The sequence below is a fragment of the Bufo bufo genome, chromosome 5, assembly GCF_905171765.1.
Source record: "Bufo bufo chromosome 5, aBufBuf1.1, whole genome shotgun sequence".
NCBI classification, from domain to species: Eukaryota; Metazoa; Chordata; class Amphibia; order Anura; family Bufonidae; genus Bufo; species Bufo bufo.
In genome coordinates, this window is record NC_053393.1 from 463,759,022 (window position 1) to 463,777,650 (window position 18,629).

Genomic DNA, 18,629 nt, shown 5'->3' on the forward strand with positions numbered 1-18,629 from the left:
TTAGAAGAAAGCCTGAGATGTAGCACAGGCACCTGGTACTTCCATGCTACTTCTCAAGTCTCCTCCTCAGTAATTTTCCTGTGCAGAATAACTCTAGGCCTTCAGAGGCAATGTCTTCCTCTGTGAACCATTTGTACTTGCGCTTTCTCTAATGATGTTATCATTCCTCAGGTCTTGATGCCTGTCCTTTCTATTAAGAAGAGTTCCCAGTCTTTGCCGAGTGTCATATCACAAGATATGGAGCTTCATGTGGAGTCTCTGAAGAATAAAATCCTTGTAGTGAAAGGACTTCTGTCTGGAAGGACCATCTTACCTCTTCCTAGCAAATTAGTTACAAGTGGATCAAACCAGCTGGATACAATAACAAAGTAAGAGAATTATACTCACAACAACCTACCAAAATGTAGTATTTATCATCAGAAACCATAAGACTCGGCAACTGATGTGATAATTTGTATATAATGTGACGTTTTTCGATGTTGGAAAGATGAAGAAGAAACAACTATATTAGACCTCCTGACACAAAGTGATTGGCTTCATGGGTCCTTCCTGTGCCTCTGTATGCCTTCGAATTTCATATGGAGGCATTTTTTCTGAATCCAGAAGAAAAAAATAGTGGCAGATGCCTCTGTGGGAAGCTATCTCCGTCATACGGTAAAACACTTGACTGGGCATCATACTGTTATACTGTTGCAGTGGACTTTATATGCCGCCATACAGTTGCCTGAGTGTGAAAAATGTAATTGGTTAAAAATGATCAACCATCACATAGTGTTTGTGTTCCTAACTTTGACATCTTATGCAAAATCCCTAAAGGCTGAAATCAACAATTTTTTTGTCAGATATAATAATAGGACAATATGCAGAAACGATATGTAAATTCGTAATTTCCACAGATCCTCTCTCATTCCTTTGTTTTCAAATACAAGAAAGGAATAAGGGAGTAATAGGGGTGTAGGTACATCTAGACTGTTACTCTGTTTGCGCCAGAATTTTTGGGACAGGCTTGATACACCATATATATAAGGCTACTTTCACACCAGCGTTTCTATTTTCCGGTATTGAGATCCGTCATAGGATCTCAATACCGGTGAAAACCGCTTCCATTCTGTTCCATTTGGTTGCGTTCCCATACCGGAGAGCAAACCGCAGAAAGCTGCGGTTTTCTTTCCGTCATGGGATGCGGATCAAAACGGATTCGGCATGACCCACAATGTAAGTCAATGGGGATGGATCCGTTTAACTCTGACAGAATAGAAAATGGATTCGTCCCCCATTGACTTTCAATGGAGTTCATGACGGATCCGTCGTGGCTATGTTAAAGATAATACGACCGGATCAGTTCATAACGGATGCAGACGGTTGTATTATCAGTAACGGAAGCGTTTTTGCTGAGCCCTGCCAGATCCAGTAAAAACACTAGTGTGAAAGTAGCCTTACATTTGTGCCCATGACTGTCTGTAATTCAGCTTTTCCTCCAATTTTTTTTTGTCCAGTCTCTTTTGCACCTTCTTTTGTTGTGGTCTTAGACATATTTCTTTGCATTTTGTGGTTAAAGGTGGTCTTCAAAGTGGTATAAAATTCAGTTAGTGTAAAGCCCTGTTGTGCATTGTGTCTCAGGTGGGCATCTTGTGGCACATTGTGTTGCATCTTCTCTACAGAATGCCTTAGACAAAAAAAGACACATCGTCACAATCTTGGGCACATTTAACAAAATAATAAACTTCTTGCCTTTTTGTCCACAATTTACAACAAATTTAACAAACTCAAAGCATACTATGGCGCAAAGTAAAGAAGGTAGAGGCAAAATCTTCTGGTGCAAAATACAACACTATTGATAAATCTCCCCATTGTATCCGTAGTAAACACTTTACCTGATTTCTCCAGTCTCCTAACACAAACATGCAACGAGCAGGAGACACGGAAACACTAACGCCGGGTTCAGACCTGAGCGTTACTGGATGGAGCGCTCTGTATGCGCGATTCTACGGGCGTCTCACATACGCGGCTCCTGTGCAAGCGAACGCCCATTGTCGCGCGTTCCCCAAAGTCTATGTACGGAAACGCGCGACACTACGCCCCAAAGAAGCTCCTGTACTTCTTGGGGCGTAGGGCTTTTTACAGCGCGTTCGTACGTACGCGCTGTAAAACGCTCAGGTGAGAACCATGCCCATAGGGAATCATTGGTTCTTGCCTGTTGAGCGTTTTACAGCGCGTAGGAACGTGCTGTAAAACGCTCAGGTGTGAACCCAACCTAAAAGAAAGCAAGTACTGTGTGGCCACATTTATACCTCACGGGTGTGATCCTATTTATTTTCTGCTTTGTGTCTAGCACCAACATATTCTGCATCTATGTACATACATTGTAATTGCTCACATCAGTTTCCCTTTCCACTGGAGCTCACAGTCTAAATGTTCCACTGTGTCAACCAACCAACAGATTTGGCTTCGGGCTACATCTTAGGGTGCTATCCTGGCAGTGCCCTAATATGATATTCACCCACGTGATGCAATTCACTGCAGGTGAACCACCAGGCTGCTACCCCCTGGCGTAGTCTGTGTTTATGACAGCTGACCCATGGGGAAGGTCAAGAGACACCGGTGCAAAGCACTAAGAGGGATCAGCCAAAATCGTAGTCAAGGCAGGCAGAGTACAAGCAATCCGATAAACAGTCCAGGGTAATGGCAGGAAGCGAAGGGTCAGTACAGAGGTCAGGCCAGGCATCAGAGGGTCAATATCCAGGAAATGGGCAGAAATTGGTACACAAGTAGACAAATGAATACAGCATGCCTTTGCAGGAACCAGCAAGCTAGGAATATACTGCTCAGACACCTTCCCACAAGGGAAAAAAGTGCCTAAAGTACCACAGGGTTGCCAGCCATTGTTTGGTGAGGATTAAGGTGCACGTGTGCTGGTCCTTTAAAAGCCGGCGGGATTGTATACGCGCCCTATGGGCAGTGGAGGATAGGCATTTGTGGCAAGTAGGTCTCAGCCTGCGTGGAGGGACAGAGAAAACCCAGCAGCTTGGTCCACTGGGAAAGAGGAGATGGCAGAAGACGGGTCTGTGCCCCAAGGAGAGGTGAGCAGAGCAACAGCAGCTGCGGGCCGCCACTGTAACACTACGTTCCCGGTCTCAAATAGGTACATACACATTAGCGCCAATTAAAGGGGTCTTTCAGGGAGAATTAAAACAACCACAATGTTTAGTGACCTCCACGGATTCCCCGGCTGCTATGCATTTCCTGTCTTGGTTCAACACACCGAAAACGCCAGGAAAGGTCTGCTCTGCCAATCCCTGGCTGAGGCAGGCCACTACTACGAGAACCTCCCTTTAACCCTTGAATAACCAGATGGATGGATGCCCTTTTTCAGCCTTGCAAACTATTTTACTAATATAAGTTTGGAGTGTGAGAACAACTTTTAGTACCTGGAGGAAGCCCATACCGGCCCCATACAGATGTTGACAGTGGCTGAGCACTGTTGCCTTGTACCCTCCCAATATATTTGCATTTAATTTTTTTCAGAGAGAATGTGTACGACAGAGGAGCGCTCCATGCATTTGAATCCATGCTGATAAAGTGGTCGTATCAAGTGCGAGATGTCATTGAAACTGATTCTGCACAGCCTCTTTTAAAAGGTCTCAATCCAGGACCATCTTTAGAGCTTAATTTCTGGAAAGCAAGAAGGGAGAATCTTGGTGGAATTTATGAGCAGGTATGTACAGCATGTTATGTTGTTGTTTTTTTAAAACAGTTTATAAAAAATAAAAATAAAAAGTAATGGAGACCAATAGCATCTGGTCACAGGGTCACATTCATGGCTTCACTTGCAAAGTGGTAGTTGCAGTCGGTATGGTTTCCTTGGACTACACCACTTCTCATGCTCATACATTTTATACATGACGCCCTGTGTCTGATGGTATATTGCAATGTATGTTGTGCCTGATCATTAAAGGGAACGTGTCATCGGAAAATAACATATTATTTAAATCACGTTTTTATGTTTAACATATTTTTTTTGAATTTTTGTTTGTGTAATTATTTTATTTTCCATGTGAACCACTATATTTTAACAAAAACCATAAAATCCTGCAGTTTTCGCACTGGCCACTAAGCCTGATAATAGGCGCCACTTTCCTGCTATTCATTCTAAACCTGCCTGTAATGATAAAGAGATATCACCTCTGTGTATAGATAAGACAGGATCCACCATTCACAATAAGTGATTGTCAAGGTTTGTTCTCTCCTTGTACCTAGAAAACTCTCCCATAGAAGTCAATGAGTTCCCCTCCTGTCCATGGTGTCTGTGGCCCACAGGGCTGCCGTAAAGCAGTTTTCTTAATGCTGTGTAAGTGCTGTGTAAGAACAGCTCAGGCAAGATGGCCGCCACCATAATCATGTTCAGGAAGTAGAATAAAGAAATGTACAATAGATAAAAAGGAGATGTGCTACTATCTGGTTTTAACTGGCAGATTAAATTTTTGGTGACCCATTTCCTTTAAATCACCTCTAGTCTTCTGCTGATTGTTTCTAGTTCCTATCATCTTTTGCTGTGCACAAAATGCCAAAATACATGTATGCTGTTTTCTTGGTATACTATTAAGGGGGTTCAGAATGGTCAGAATGGCATAACAAAATGTAAAAAGTGATGCTTGTCCCACCGATCGCCTTCTAATGCTTACGAGTTCTCTGATGGTCTCTGATTCCTCCTCTCTGTCACTGGCTGCAGTGGTGACCTGCTTCAGCCAGTGATGAGTATAGAGAATGACTGGGAGGCAGAGATCAGCGGGGACCTGATAAGCAGCGGAACATTACTGGTCAGAGATCTGTGACACGCGAGTTTCCCTTTTATGTCCATTTTAAACCATTAAAAAAATAAAATAAAATATATATATATATATATATATATATATATATATATATATATATATATATATATTTTGTGGGGATTCGCTCTGGTAGACAGAATAAGCGGACGCAGTATAGAGGCACCAACCAATCAAACAGTTCAGTGTTTATTCACACTCTTGGCAAGTTCATAAACAAAAAGTCACATTCAACACAAAAATTCACCTTTTGGTTTTGGTGTTAGTTTACACCCAGCTGGCAGTTCTGCCTCACAGAGTCCATGAACAGACTTTAGGCGGCCTGTTTCCCCTCACACTGGTCTCAGACCTCCAAGCCTAGCACAAGCCTCAGATCGCAATACAGAGATCCTTTCTGCTGAACCCAGCTGTCTTTTAAAGGCAGCTAGGTGTTGTCAAAAACCCGGACCGGCACATGAGTCCAGTCCGTTGTTTGACCCCACCTGGCCGCTAATCAGTCCAGCAGCACACACTGGGAGGAAAATACCTGCCTCCCCATACAACTCCCTTTACTGTGTCATATACCCCCCCCCCCCCCCCTTTGTTCAACCTTGAGGGGGTGAACACATGCCAAACAGTGCACCTGGGACAGGGCATCCGTGTTTCCCTGTAACCGGACTGCTCTGTGTTCTACCGAGAACTTAAAGTTCTGTAAGGATAAGAACCACCTGGTGACCCGGGCATTTCTCTCTTTGGCCTGACTCATCCACTTGAGAGGGGAGTGGTCAGTCACCAGGCGGAACTTTCTCCCCAACAAATAGTAGCAGAGAGACTTAAGTGCCCACTTGATAGCCAAGCACTCTCTCTCCACTATACTGTACCTGGTCTTCGCTTGGGTGAGCTTGCGGCTTAGGAAGATGAGATGCTCCTCCCCGTTGACTTCCTGAGACAGTACAGCACTGAGGCCTACTTCGGAGGCATCTGTTTGTACCACAAACTCACTCTTGAAGTCGGGCATCACTAAAACTGGTGACCCACACAGGGCCAACTTCAAAGTGGAAAAAGCCTCTTCCGCCCGATCATCCCAGCGAACCATCACTGATTTTCGTCCCTTCAAGAGTTCTGTCAAAGGTGCTGCTAGAGTAGCAAAGTGGGGAACAAACCTCATATAATAGCCCACCATTCCCAGAAATTACTTTACTTGCCTAGTGGTGACAGGTCAGGGCCAGTTCCGTATCGCCTTTATTTTGTTCAATTGGGGATTGATGAGTCCGCGCCCAATGACATATCCTAGGTATTTAGTCTCCTCTAACTCTATTGCACATTTTTTTGGGTTAGCGGTTAGTCCAGCCTTCCGAAGGGAGTCCATTACGGCCTGCACCTTGGGCAAGTGACTCTCCCAGTCGGTACTATGAATGACAATATCGTCCAGGTAAGCTGAGGCGTACCTACGATGGAGACGAGGTACAATGTCCATTAATCGTTAAAACGTGGTGGGTGTGCCATGAAGGCCAAAGGGTAACACCTTATACTGATACTGCCCCTCAGGGGTGAAGATGAAGGCAGTTTTTTTCAGCCTCCGTTAAGGGCACTTGCCAGTACCCTTTGGTGAGGTCCAAGACCGAGAAATACCTTGCCTGTCCTAACCGCTCGATTAGCTCATACACCTGGGGCATGGGATACGCATCAAAATGAGAAATCTCATTTAATTTACGAAAATCATTACAGAACCGTAATTTCCCGTCTGTCTTGGGTATTAGAACTATTGGGCTGGCCCACTCACTTCTAGACTCCTCTATAACATCCAGCCTCAGCATTAGCTGCACTTCCTCCGAGATTGCTTTTCGCCAAGCCTCGGGCACCCGGTACGGCTTTAACCGGACTTTTGCCTGGGGCTCGGTGAAAATATCATGCTGGATTATGGAAGTGCGTCCAGTTCCGAGAACACATCCATGTTCCGACTAACGAACTCCCTGGCTTCCTGAGCCTGTTTAGAGGAGAGGCAGTCAACAATTCTTATTGTGGCAACCGCTTCCCCTGCAGCAGACAGAGGGGCCAAAACCTCTTCCCCTAGACCAACTGACCGCGGTCTGTCCTCAGCGCAGGTCTCCCTATCCTTCCAAGGTTTTAGTAGATTAACATGGTAGACCTTCTCCGGCTCTCGCCTCCCTGGCTGGTGTACGTTGTAATTTACATCTCCAATTTTCTCTATTACCTCATAGGGCCCCTGCCACCTAGCCAAGAACTTACTGTCCACTGTCGGTACCAGAACCAAGACCCGATCACCCGGGTTAAAGCTCCGGACTCGAGCCTGACGGTTATAGATTCGACTCTGGGCTCGCTGAGCCGCCTCCATATGTTCCCGAACCAGAGGCAACACGGTCTCTATCCGTTCTTGCATCTGGGTGACATATTCAATAACACTTTTATACAGATTGGGCTGTTGTTCCCTTGGCTACGTCCAACAGCCCGCAAGAATATCTGCCATATAGCAGTTCGAAGGGCGAGAACCCAGTAGAGGCCTGGTGCACATCTCGCACTGCGAGCAGGAGGAGGTCCCAGTCCCTTCCATCTTTGGACACCACTCTTTTTAAAAAATTTTAAGGTTTGGGTAAACCTTTCTGATGGTAGACGGACGTCCGTAACTGTTTTATGTGCAGCAACTTGCACAATTCCCTCATGACCTTGGTGCGTCAAAACCTCTTTGGGTAGTCCTACGCAGGAAAACATCTCCATTAACTCTTTAGCTATGAGTTTGGCCGATGTATGCCGCAGTGGCACCGCCTACGGGTAGCGTAGTCTAGGATGACTAGAATGTGTTGGTGCCCTTTAGCGGACTTTGGTACTAGTCGTAGGAGATCCATAGCGATTCTTTCCAACAGGACCTAGATGATCGGGAGAGGTACTAAGGGACTACAGAAATGGGGCTGAGGGCTAGTTATCTGGCAGGTCGGTCAAGACCTACAAAACTCTTCCACCTCTCTAAACACACAACTCCTTTAAATATGGTCCTAAAAAAAATGCTAATTCCCCACCATTAACACGGTGTATATTTGATGCAATCATGCAAGCTCAGATGCACAGTGTTAGGTGTAAGAGGTCAAATATGTACAGTCTAATGATGTCTAACAAAAAAATTGTACCCACTTCTTACTGGCCTATTGCCACAGTGTGGACACTATGGTGATGGTGACAAGGGCGGTTGGTATCTACAACAGCACATTTTGTAGATAGTTCATAAGCAGGTTTATTATAGGGAGATCATTGTGGGAAACTCATTGGGGGGGATTTATCATGAGGGGAATATTTGAAGTCCGTTTTGTTTGAGTCTGTGTTGGAGTACTTAGTGCCAAATTTATCAATTGTCACACATTGTTTGATAAATTTGGCTTGTCCTTAAACCTAACACTTCTGTCTAGAAAAGCTACTCCAGTTTTCCTACTCCACCCTCCTGCTGGAGTGAGATTTAAAAGTCGCTATGATAAATCTGGAGTGAAGCTCATTAACCTAGCTAACCACACCCACTTTTCCATCCACATTACAAAACGAGTTAGTGGTGTAAAAATGCAAAAAGTCGCAAAATGTTGCGCAAATGAGTGTAAAAAGGCGCAATTTTTTTCTCAATCGCTTACATTTTGCGGAAACGAGTGCAAACAAAGTCACAAAAGCCCTGTTTTTCGACTTTTTGATGCCAGAATTCTAGAGTGAACGTATGATAAATCAGGGCCTTTGTTTGAGTCTAGACCTAATGATTCAACCCTTTGGACAGTTTATTTTGAAGCATAAGAAGTCCTTGCATGCAGTACACTTATGGGAGAGAGAGATGAATTGCATATTTTAATTTGGCTGGCATTGCAAAAGATTAGCATCTTTTCTGTTTTGGAAGAAAAGCTCATTTGAATATATTTCCCAGAAAGCCAAATGTATGCAAATGAGCTTGCCTGACAAAAAAGAAAAGAGGGGATATGCTATCTAATGCCAGAAGAATTAAGATATGCTCTTCCTAGAAACCAAGAGTTGTGTCGCCTGGCATACAATACTCATTGTAGTAGTACCCCACAAGGCCAGTCAACCAAGTAAGCCAAACTTCTCTTGCAAGATTCTGGTTCTCTTGTCCTTCTAGAGAGAGAACAAGCTTCCATGTTTCATTGAGAGAGGTGTAAGCTTTATTGAAGGTTTCTTTGGAGATCTTTCTGGTTCATGTGAAGTTGATCTAAAATAGTGAAATAAAATTGCTGAAGGTGTTGTCTGTTTTTGCTATAATGATGTGTCCTCCGGTGAATGGAAGGAACTGTCCCATTGAGGTGAATTGGAGCAGCTGGAGCTATAAGTATAAGTATATGCTGCTACACAACAATTAGGTAAACAGTAAGGAGAACACAGAACTTGTACGAGTGCTGTATTATCTTCTCATAGTTGATCAGCAGAGATGCCTTTTAAACATGCTTATGTAACAAAGCTAGAGAAATAGCTAAGCCAGCCTCACATCTGTAACTAGCTCTTTCAGGACAAACATCCTTTATTAGAGTAAGGGCTCATACGCATACGGCGAGTCCGCAATACACGGGGCACCGGCCGTGTGCAGCCACATCACGGATCACAGACCCATTCACTTTAATGGATCCTCAATCCGGGAGATGCGGTGCGGAAGCACAAATCGGAAGCCCACGGAAGCACTACGGAGTGCTTTCGTGGTGTTTCTGGCCGTGTCTCAGCACCGCAAAAAAGTAGTGCATGCACTACTTTTTTGCAGTGCGAACCCTCGGATGCAGATCGCGGACTCCATTCAAGTGAATAGGTTTGCGATCTGCTGCGGATGCGCGACAGCCGATGCATTGCGGTCCGCAGCACGGACACGGAGCCCTTACGTTCATGGGCATGAGCCCTAAAGCAGATGAGAACAGCTTTTTCAGTTGCAAATGTGCCGCCACGGAGAATCTGCAACCAGTTTGTGACATACAGGGCATGTTGTGGACTTGATAGTCTGCACCATATTCTAAAATCTGCAGTGATATTGTGCGTCAGGTTTGTAGAAACGTATAAACTGTGATATAGCACTGCCAGAGATCCTGGAAGGGATGTAGTGAAATGCATCAGATATGTGAGTAGCTTCATTAAGATGCAGTTCAGAAAAATCATTCACTGGACTTCTGCATTAAACGTTTATGGTAAGGATCGACCGATATTAATTTTTAGGGCCGATACCGATAATTTGTGAACTTTCAGGCCGATAGCCGATAATTTATACCGATATTCTGGGAATTTTCATTTTTGAGAAAAAAAAAAAATTCCTACACAAATCTGCTGAAAATTAATATGTTTATTGTTAATGTGTATTTTTTTGTTTATTGTTAATGTGTATTTTTTTTTTTATAAGTCTTTTTCATTTATACTTAATATTTTTGTGTTTTTTTTTTTTTTACTAACTTTTAGCCCCCTTAGGGACTAGAACCCTTGTCCTATTCCCCCTGATAGATCTCTATCAGGGTGAATAGGATCTCACACTGTCCCTGCTGCCCTGTGCTTTGTGCACACAGCAGCATGGAGCTTACCATGGCAGCCAGGGCTTCAATAGCGTCCTGGCTGCCATGGTAACCGATCGGAGCCCCAGGCTTACACAGCTGGGGCTCCGATCGGAGGAGCAGGGGAGAGGGGATCCTGTGGCCACTGCCACCAATGAGTAATACTGGGTGGGGGGGAGGGGGGCGCACTGCACCACCAATGTTTTTACTATTGGCCGGGATTGGGGTGGGGCGCACTGCGCCACCAATGATTAATACTGGGGGGCTGGGGGGCTTGGGGGCTTGGGGGGGGGGGGGGCGCACTGCGCCACCAATGAAGATAAGTCTCTCAATCATTCATATACAGGAGGCGGGAGCTGGCTGCAGAATCACATAGCCGGCTCCCGACCTCTATGAGCGGTAGCTGCGATCCGCGGCACCTAAGGGGTTAACTACCGCAGATCGCAGCTACCGTTCATAGAGGTCGGGAGCCGGCTATGTGATTCTGCAGCCAGCTCCCGCCTCCTGTATATGAATGAATGAAAGGCTTATCTTCATTGGTGGCGCAGCGGCCACAGCCCCTCCCCTCCTCTTGTCTCCTCTCCTGCTATTGGCGGCAGCAGCAGCACAGGGGGAGGAGACACTGCTTCCTTCTCCCCTGTGCTGCCGAGGGAACACAGAACGCGCTGAGAGCAGCGCGTTCTGTGTTCCCCATACGTTATCGGTATATCGGCAAAATAGATGCCGATACCGATAACGTTCAAAATCCTCAATATCGGCCGATAATATCGGCCAAACCGATAATCGGTCGATCCCTAGTTTATGGTGTCACTAACTGTCCTACCCAGCATAGCCCCCTGCGTCTCAACACTCCAGTGTAAGATCATTCGGAAGTAAAGATACCGTTTAAGTAAGATCTTCAATCTGCATGGCTGCCTGCCACCGAAAGAGGGCTTGTCACGCAATTCGTTTTTCAGCCTGTGAAAGTCTTATGCTTTCTACACTGTGTTGGTCCTTGTGTGAAAGTTAATATTTTTTTCATTTGTAGCTCCAAGCACCAATTGTTCAGAAAATGTCTGCCATCTTGAAAGAAAAAGAGAGTAGTTACTATCCAACACTGCAGAACATAATTACTGAGGTTAGAAATGGTAAGTTCCCCAGTAACGTTATGCATACTGTATGTGTGAAGTTATATGACGCTGGTACATTTTAGCATGTCTACTGTTTTTTTTTGTGGGTGTTCTGTTTTTGTTTTTTTGACCACTAGTCTTGAAAAATTCTGGCATTCATTCTACAATTTTAAACCAATTACCCCCAGAGGCATGGGCATAACTATAGCCATAGCACTCACTGGCCTAGAGGTGGTGGTGGCCCAATCAGAGGCAAGAACATTGTACCTTTTTGTGGGGAATAACAATATGGTGACTTTTTGTGATAATGTGGGTTTTCGGATATGTGTACCCTTATACGTACCTTTTTAATTATTAAAACTTATGTTGCTGTTTCAATTTTCGCACACTAGGTGGTGGGGGCCCAATCCAATTTTTTGCTATGGGGCCCTATGAACAGTGGCGTGCCTAGGGTGTTTGGCACCCAGGGTGAGTCCTTTCTCTGGCCCCCCCCCCCCCCCCCTCCAATTTCTTTCAGCCGCATCTTGTCTCTACAGAGTTTGTAACACAGACACTTTAGATTTCTCAGTTTTTCCATCAACCTCCCCATCCTGGTGTCCCGACAATGTCATCCTGCTGCCACCCCCAATACTGTGTGAACATAATTGGGGTCATTTATCAAACTGGTGTAAAGTAGAACTGGATTTCCAAAAGAGCTGTCAAAAATGAAAGGTGGAATCTGATTGGTTGCTATGGGCAACTAAGCCAGTTCTACTTTACACCAGTTTGATAATTTACCCCAAATGTCCCTATAGTGTCCACAGCAGCTATAATATCTCCTAGAGTGCCCCCAATAATAATAACACCCTATATTGTGCTCCAGGCAATAATCCCTGTAAAGTGTCCCCAGAAATAATAGAATTGCCCCTACAGTGCCTCCCCAATAGCAAGCCCCTCCATGCTGCCCCCACACAGTAATTTCCCCCCCACTGCCCCCATATAGTAATTTCCCCCACAGTAATTTCCCCCACACTGCCCCCACACAGTAGCTTCCCCCACATTGCCCCCATACAGTAGTTCCCCCCCACTGCCCGCCAACATTAATTTCCCCCACACTGCCCCCACATAGTATCCCACCATAATATTTTTTCCCCCCATACTGCAATTTCTCTCCGATGTACTCTTCACATGTCCTCCTTTGTGTCCCCCCCCATGTCCCTCAAAGTTGGCACATAAAATAAAAACTAAATACTCACCAATGTCCAGGCGCGCAATGGCAGGCTCGCACAATTCACTGTGCTGCATTCCGACACAGGCGCGCGCGATGACGTCATCGCGCACGCCTGCGCCGGGATTTCACTACCTGAAGCCTATGATCAGTGGCGGGGCAGGGAACTATGCGCTCCCGTGCTGTGCCGCAGTATGTGGGCGTCAGCGCTCCAGCAATGTATTGATGGAAGTGCTCATTGCTTCCAGTACCCCCCTGACCGCCCCCTCTAGGCATGCCACTGCCTATGAATTATAGTTGCGCCCCTGCCCTGAGATTTAGGCTCTTTTTCTGTTCTGTAAATTGCTTTATTCGTGAAGTTATAGCTCCTGCTATGATTCAAGTCAATGGCAGCTGCCAGGAATTAATCAGCATAGACTTAGGATAGACTTAAAAAAAACTGGGATGCCCCTCCCTGGGCAATCTACCCCAATGACATTTTTAGCAATTTTTTCCCTAGCTTTGATCACTATTACTAGAGCATGTAATTTGAATGGTAACAAAAGTGGTCCTAGGGGTTACACTAAACATCTCCTGTGTGTTAGGAGGGTAAAATGTTAACATTTTATATAGGATGTGTTCAAGTTTGGTGTGAGTGCTTGATATGGCTCACTTGACTTCACGAGCGAGATGTTGGTAACCATCTTGGACCAGATATTTACCAGAAAAATGAACAGTTCCTTCCCAATAATTGCCTGCTGAGTTGGAGCCTTACAATGGAGATGACTTTCATACATGCTTCCACTGGGGAGCCATATGTGATGTTAGTCTGTTGTAATAAGCTGCCATTTAGATATAGAATTCAAAGCCCATCTTTCTTTTGTGGAGGAGTGTTTTCCTGGGTTGACTGTGTCATGGCACCATTATTTACTTCAGAAGACACAAGGCTTCCACTTCTACACCAAGAGGTGTTTCATTTATGACAGATCTTTTATTTAATGTATGATGCAGCAAAAAAAGGCTTTGAACTGTGCAAGGTCTTAGGGTCTCGAGTTTCCATTCCAGTCAAGTAGTGACAGTTTACATGCAGGACACTGTTCATGATTTTGCTTTATATTTCCTTTGGTCTTATATGAATGAACTTGATGGTAGCCTTTGATTTGGTTGAACTGTCTAAGTAGGTCTCTGAAAAGTAGCCTATTGATATAAACCACATTCAAATCTTGCTAGGCAGCTGTATTTGCAGTTTCCGATGCAGATCGACTGTGTTCTCCTGCTAAAATTTTGGAGTGTACAGTTGTCATCTGTCCCCAAGGATGTGACAGAAGCCTCCAGAACATGTGCACCATAGTCTTCTGCAGAGATGGGATCTGTTTTTCTGTAGCATAAATGATAGGATGCAGAACAGCTCGCCTCTACTTGTATATATGCATTAAGGGGGAGATTTATCAAAACTGGTGAAAACTGGCTTAGTTGCCCATAGTGACCAATCAGATTCCACCTTTCATTTTTCAGAGCTCCCTTGGAAAATGAAAGATGGAATCTGGTTGCTATTGGTAACTAAGCCAGTTCCTATACTCCAGTTTTGTTAAATGTCCCCTTAGGCCTAATTATGAACCGGTGTAGTAGATGGGTTGTAGCAAAGTGAGGCCCTCTCCTTGTGTTGGTTGAGTACAGGATTGCAGACCACCATGCCTGAGCACCAAGAACCACCAGCACTTTTTGAAACTCCCCTCCCTCTGTTTCATGTGCGGCAGGAAGCTAGAGTTGTCAGCCTAAATTTTTCTTTTTATTCTAAATAATTTACCCAAAAATCACAGACAACCACTTTTTTTTCTGCACACAAATTGGAAAGCCATAATGAATGATAAAGAGGAGTAATACATGTCTATCGGTCAATTTACTGATATGAACAGCATTTGTTCTAAACTCTGAAAAATGATGATAATTACACAGTGATTTGTTATCCAAGTACCACAGACCTCAAAAAAATTCACAGACCCCTTTTCATGGACAGTTAGCATCCCTGCACAAACCAAAGTCTTGAATTTTCCTTCTTTGTTTGGTAATGTTCCCCTTCAGTGATGGCCAGTTCGCATTGTTCGCTCGCGAACACATCCCGGGGGCTGCCATCTTTTCTCACAAGTCCGGCGAGGCGCAGGTAAGTCCTTACCTGTGCGCGAGCCGGTCTGAAATCAAATGCGGTCACCGGGAGCAGGCAGTTCCGAGAACAGCCCGATGAAGGCCCCCGGTGGCTGTTCTCGGAACTGCCTGCTCCCGGTGACCACATTTGATTTCAGACCGGCTCGCGCACAGGCACAGGTAAGGGCTTACCTGCGCCTCGCCGGACTTGTGAGAAAAGATGGCAGCTCGCATGTGTTCATATGCAAACTGGCCATCACTGTTCCCCTTGCCAGTAGGATGCATACATACAGATTCTGACACCGTCAGCTCTGTTTTTTATTAAAGTTTTTCAAAGAAGGTATAAGAACAGTCAACAAAGACCTGGACAAATAAATGCAGCATCAGGGAATGATGATTCGGGTAAGGATATGCATAGATAAGTAGATAAGGGCACAATAACTCAGCATTATTAACCCTACTGCTTCTAAGGAGGGCAATTTGATCATTCAAGGAATAAAAAAATCTAGGAAAATTCATAGATGGAAGGGAAAAAGAGATGAAAAAGGACAATATAGAAAAGAATAGAAAGGAAGAAGAGAAGGAGGAAAAAAAGAAGAGGAACAAGAAAAACAAGTAGAAACCACAGCTAGCTATGTCATCTAGACCAGAACATATTTACTAAATGTGTTTTATGATGCAATAAATAATAATAAATCATTATCATACATAATAGACATTACTTTTTGTTTGTTTCAGCTCTTGTTGAAGCAGAAGATATTGACCTGCACTTGAGAACATTAGATTCACCTATCAGGTTATTAGAGGAGACAGACTTTCCTCAGATACGAGTTGTAATTCCTCCTCTATTTCACACTATATGCCTGATCTGGAGTCACTCCGAATTCTACAACGCTCCTGCGCGGATTATTGTTCTCCTGCAAGAGTTCTGCAACTTGCTCATTGATCAGGTATTGTAATCTTATGTTTCTGAATTGGAATGCATTATATAGGGTATATCTTTGCAATTATCTTCATTGTTTAAATAATGCCCTGTTCTTGAGATCTTGGATGCTGGTAACTCCAGGACCCTTTTACTTCCAATGGTTATGGCCACCGCTTCGCTCCTGCAATAGTGGCTGTGCTTACTCCGATCCTTCTGCATGTAGTTATATTATCCTAGCTTGGTTCCTGAGGGTGCACATTGCAAGACCATGGGCCGTTGCGTCCAGCCTCACTACCCTCTTCTGCTCAATAGAACTGAATAGGCTGGCTCCCAGGCATTCGTTCAGGAACTGCATCTGGAACGTTTATGCAGAGGCTATTGGCATTGTGACTGTATCACAGAACTGCTTCTTTTCAAATGGTGGAAGAGAAGCATACTACCCACTTAGCTGCAAAAATTGGAAAATGAACAGTGGAGCTTCGGAAGCAGGATATGCACAAAAAAAACATATCTGACAATCGTAGAGCGAGGATGCTCTGTTTTTGATGGGGGGTGATAACATGCAGAGAAGTATGTTATCCTCCCCCTGGGGTCCAAGTACAGTTGCCCAGGGATAGAGAATCTGTGTCTTACCTCGCACATCTCTTACTGGCCGCCCCGATCCTCCTCTACCCTTAATTGATATCACAGCCGTCTGAAGGGGGGAGGAATCCAGGAATATAATGGGCTATAGAGCAGCTAGAGATGTAAGCCAGGTCTTGTTTTAAAGCTGACCACCTAAGCAAGCTTTAAAACAATACCAGGATAAAAGTGCTAGCGACTCCTGATCATGAGAGATAGCCCTTAGAAATTGGGCCAGGAGTGAGAGCTGCATATATATGCAGCTTTCCCTGGGGCCCAATTGCAAGGGGCTGTAACATGGATGTATTGTGGCTAGGGTTGTCAGCTTTAAAAGAAGAGCTGACTTGCAGCTTTAGCTGCTACACAGCCTGGGATCCAACCATCAGTAGCAAGGACATAAGAGATACGTCCTTGTCTACTGATGGGCCACCCTGCAAGGACATATGAGATGCTTCCTTGGCAGGTAATAGGTTAAAGGGGTTTTCCAGGATCCAGGTGTGGGGGGCAGACACCTGCCGATCAGCTGTTTGAAGAGGCCGCGGCACTCTGACATCATGTTCTTCGGTCAAAGCTGTGGTAAGTACATACAAAAGCTAATTACAGTGGATGTGGAACAGATACACGTGTAATTGTTCATAAACATTTATGTTCTGAAAAGACAGATGATGTTTTCATTGAATCCAGAGTATAGTTTATTGTCTTATTCATTATTTTTGTTCAGTTTCTAACATAAAGTCTGATTGTCGCTCATTAAATTCTAGGCAAAATTGTATCTTTCACCAGAAGATCTTTTCAAAGAGGAAACGGAGGACGCACTAGAGCATGTACAAATTGCAGTGAATGTCCTTAGGACCTTCAAGCATTCATTTCAAAGTCACAGAAACAATCTTGGGTCCTTTTACCGAGACAGTAATGAATTCAAACCTTGGGACTTTCGCTCTCAACTGGTGTTTGCTAGATATGACAGATTTCTTGAGCGTTTAATGAAGATTGAGGTATTTAATTCTCTTAATTGTATTCTATTCAGATACTAGAACTAAAATACTTACGGTATATTTATATGCTGTGAATTGTAAATGAGCCGACCTACACAACCCTTTTTAATAGAAACCCTATATTCTCTGCTCACATAAGACTTGCATTCTACCTTATATAATACATTCTTCTAATCATTATAATTATTAGTGTAATTGGTTGCATTGGACGCAGTCATTGACTACAACAATTATGTTAAATTGAATATATAGGTAGAGAGGTATATAGGTTACCATATACTTCACCCTATAAGACACAAATGCCCATTAGACGCACCTAGGTTTTAGACAGTGAAAATAGGGAAAAAAATATTTGGAAAAAAAGTGGGGTTAGTGAATCACATTAAACCCAATCTTTCTGGCTGCCTGGTACATATGTTTTTGCCTTCCTTTATTTTTTCAGGCAGACTCATCGCTTTTGTACTGTAGGGCTGGAGCCCGGGCTGATACCAGTGCACACTGTGGGGCTGGAGCCCGGGCTGATACCAGTGCACACTGTGGGGCTGGGGCCCGGGCTGATACCAGTGCACACTGTGGGGCTGGGGCCCGGGCTGATACCAGTGCACACTGTGGGGCTGGAGCCCGGGCTGATACCAGTGCACACTGTGGGGCTGGAGCCCGGGCTGATACCAGTGCACACTGTGGGGCTGGAGCCCGGGCTGATACCAGTGCACACTGTGGGGCTGGGGCCCGGGCTGATACCAGTGCACACTGTGGGGCTGGGGCCCGGGCTGATACCAGTGCACACTGTGGGGCTGGGGCCCGGGCTGATACCAGTGCACACTGTGGGGCTGGGGCCCGGGCTGATACCAGTGCACACTGTGGGGCTGGGGCCCGGGCTGATACCAGTGCACACTGTGGGGCTGGGGCCCGGGCTGATACCAGTGCACACTGTGGGGCTGGAGCCCGGGCTGATACCAGTGCACACTGTGGGGCTGGAGCCCGGGCTGATACCAGTGCACACTGTGGGGCTGGGGCCCGGGCTGATACCAGTGCACACTGTGGGGCTGGGGCCCGGGCTGATACCAGTGCACACTGTGGGGCTGGGGCCCGGGCTGATACCAGTGCACACTGTGGGGCTGGGGCCCGGGCTGATACCAGTGCACACTGTGGGGCTGGGGCCCGGGCTGATACCAGTGCACACTGTGGGGCTGGGGCCCGGGCTGATACCAGTGCACACTGTGGGGCTGGGGCCCGGGCTGATACCAGTGCACACTGTGGGGCTGGGGCCCGGGCTGATACCAGTGCACACTGTGGGGCTGGGGCCCGGGCTGATACCAGTGCA

At 45.4% G+C, this 18,629-nt stretch overlaps 1 protein-coding gene across 1 annotated transcript in view; it reads left to right on the forward strand.

Moving 5' to 3' along the window:
- Window positions 1-18,629, forward strand: part of DNAH11 (dynein axonemal heavy chain 11) — a 303,358-nt gene that overhangs the window by 13,259 nt on the left and 271,470 nt on the right. Inside the window, exons 4-8 of the mRNA XM_040433722.1 lie at window positions 172-368; window positions 3,526-3,715; window positions 11,355-11,454; window positions 15,503-15,714; window positions 17,072-17,305. Of these exons, the coding sequence (XP_040289656.1) occupies window positions 172-368; window positions 3,526-3,715; window positions 11,355-11,454; window positions 15,503-15,714; window positions 17,072-17,305 (933 nt within the window). The remainder of the gene's footprint in view (window positions 1-171; window positions 369-3,525; window positions 3,716-11,354; window positions 11,455-15,502; window positions 15,715-17,071; window positions 17,306-18,629) is intronic.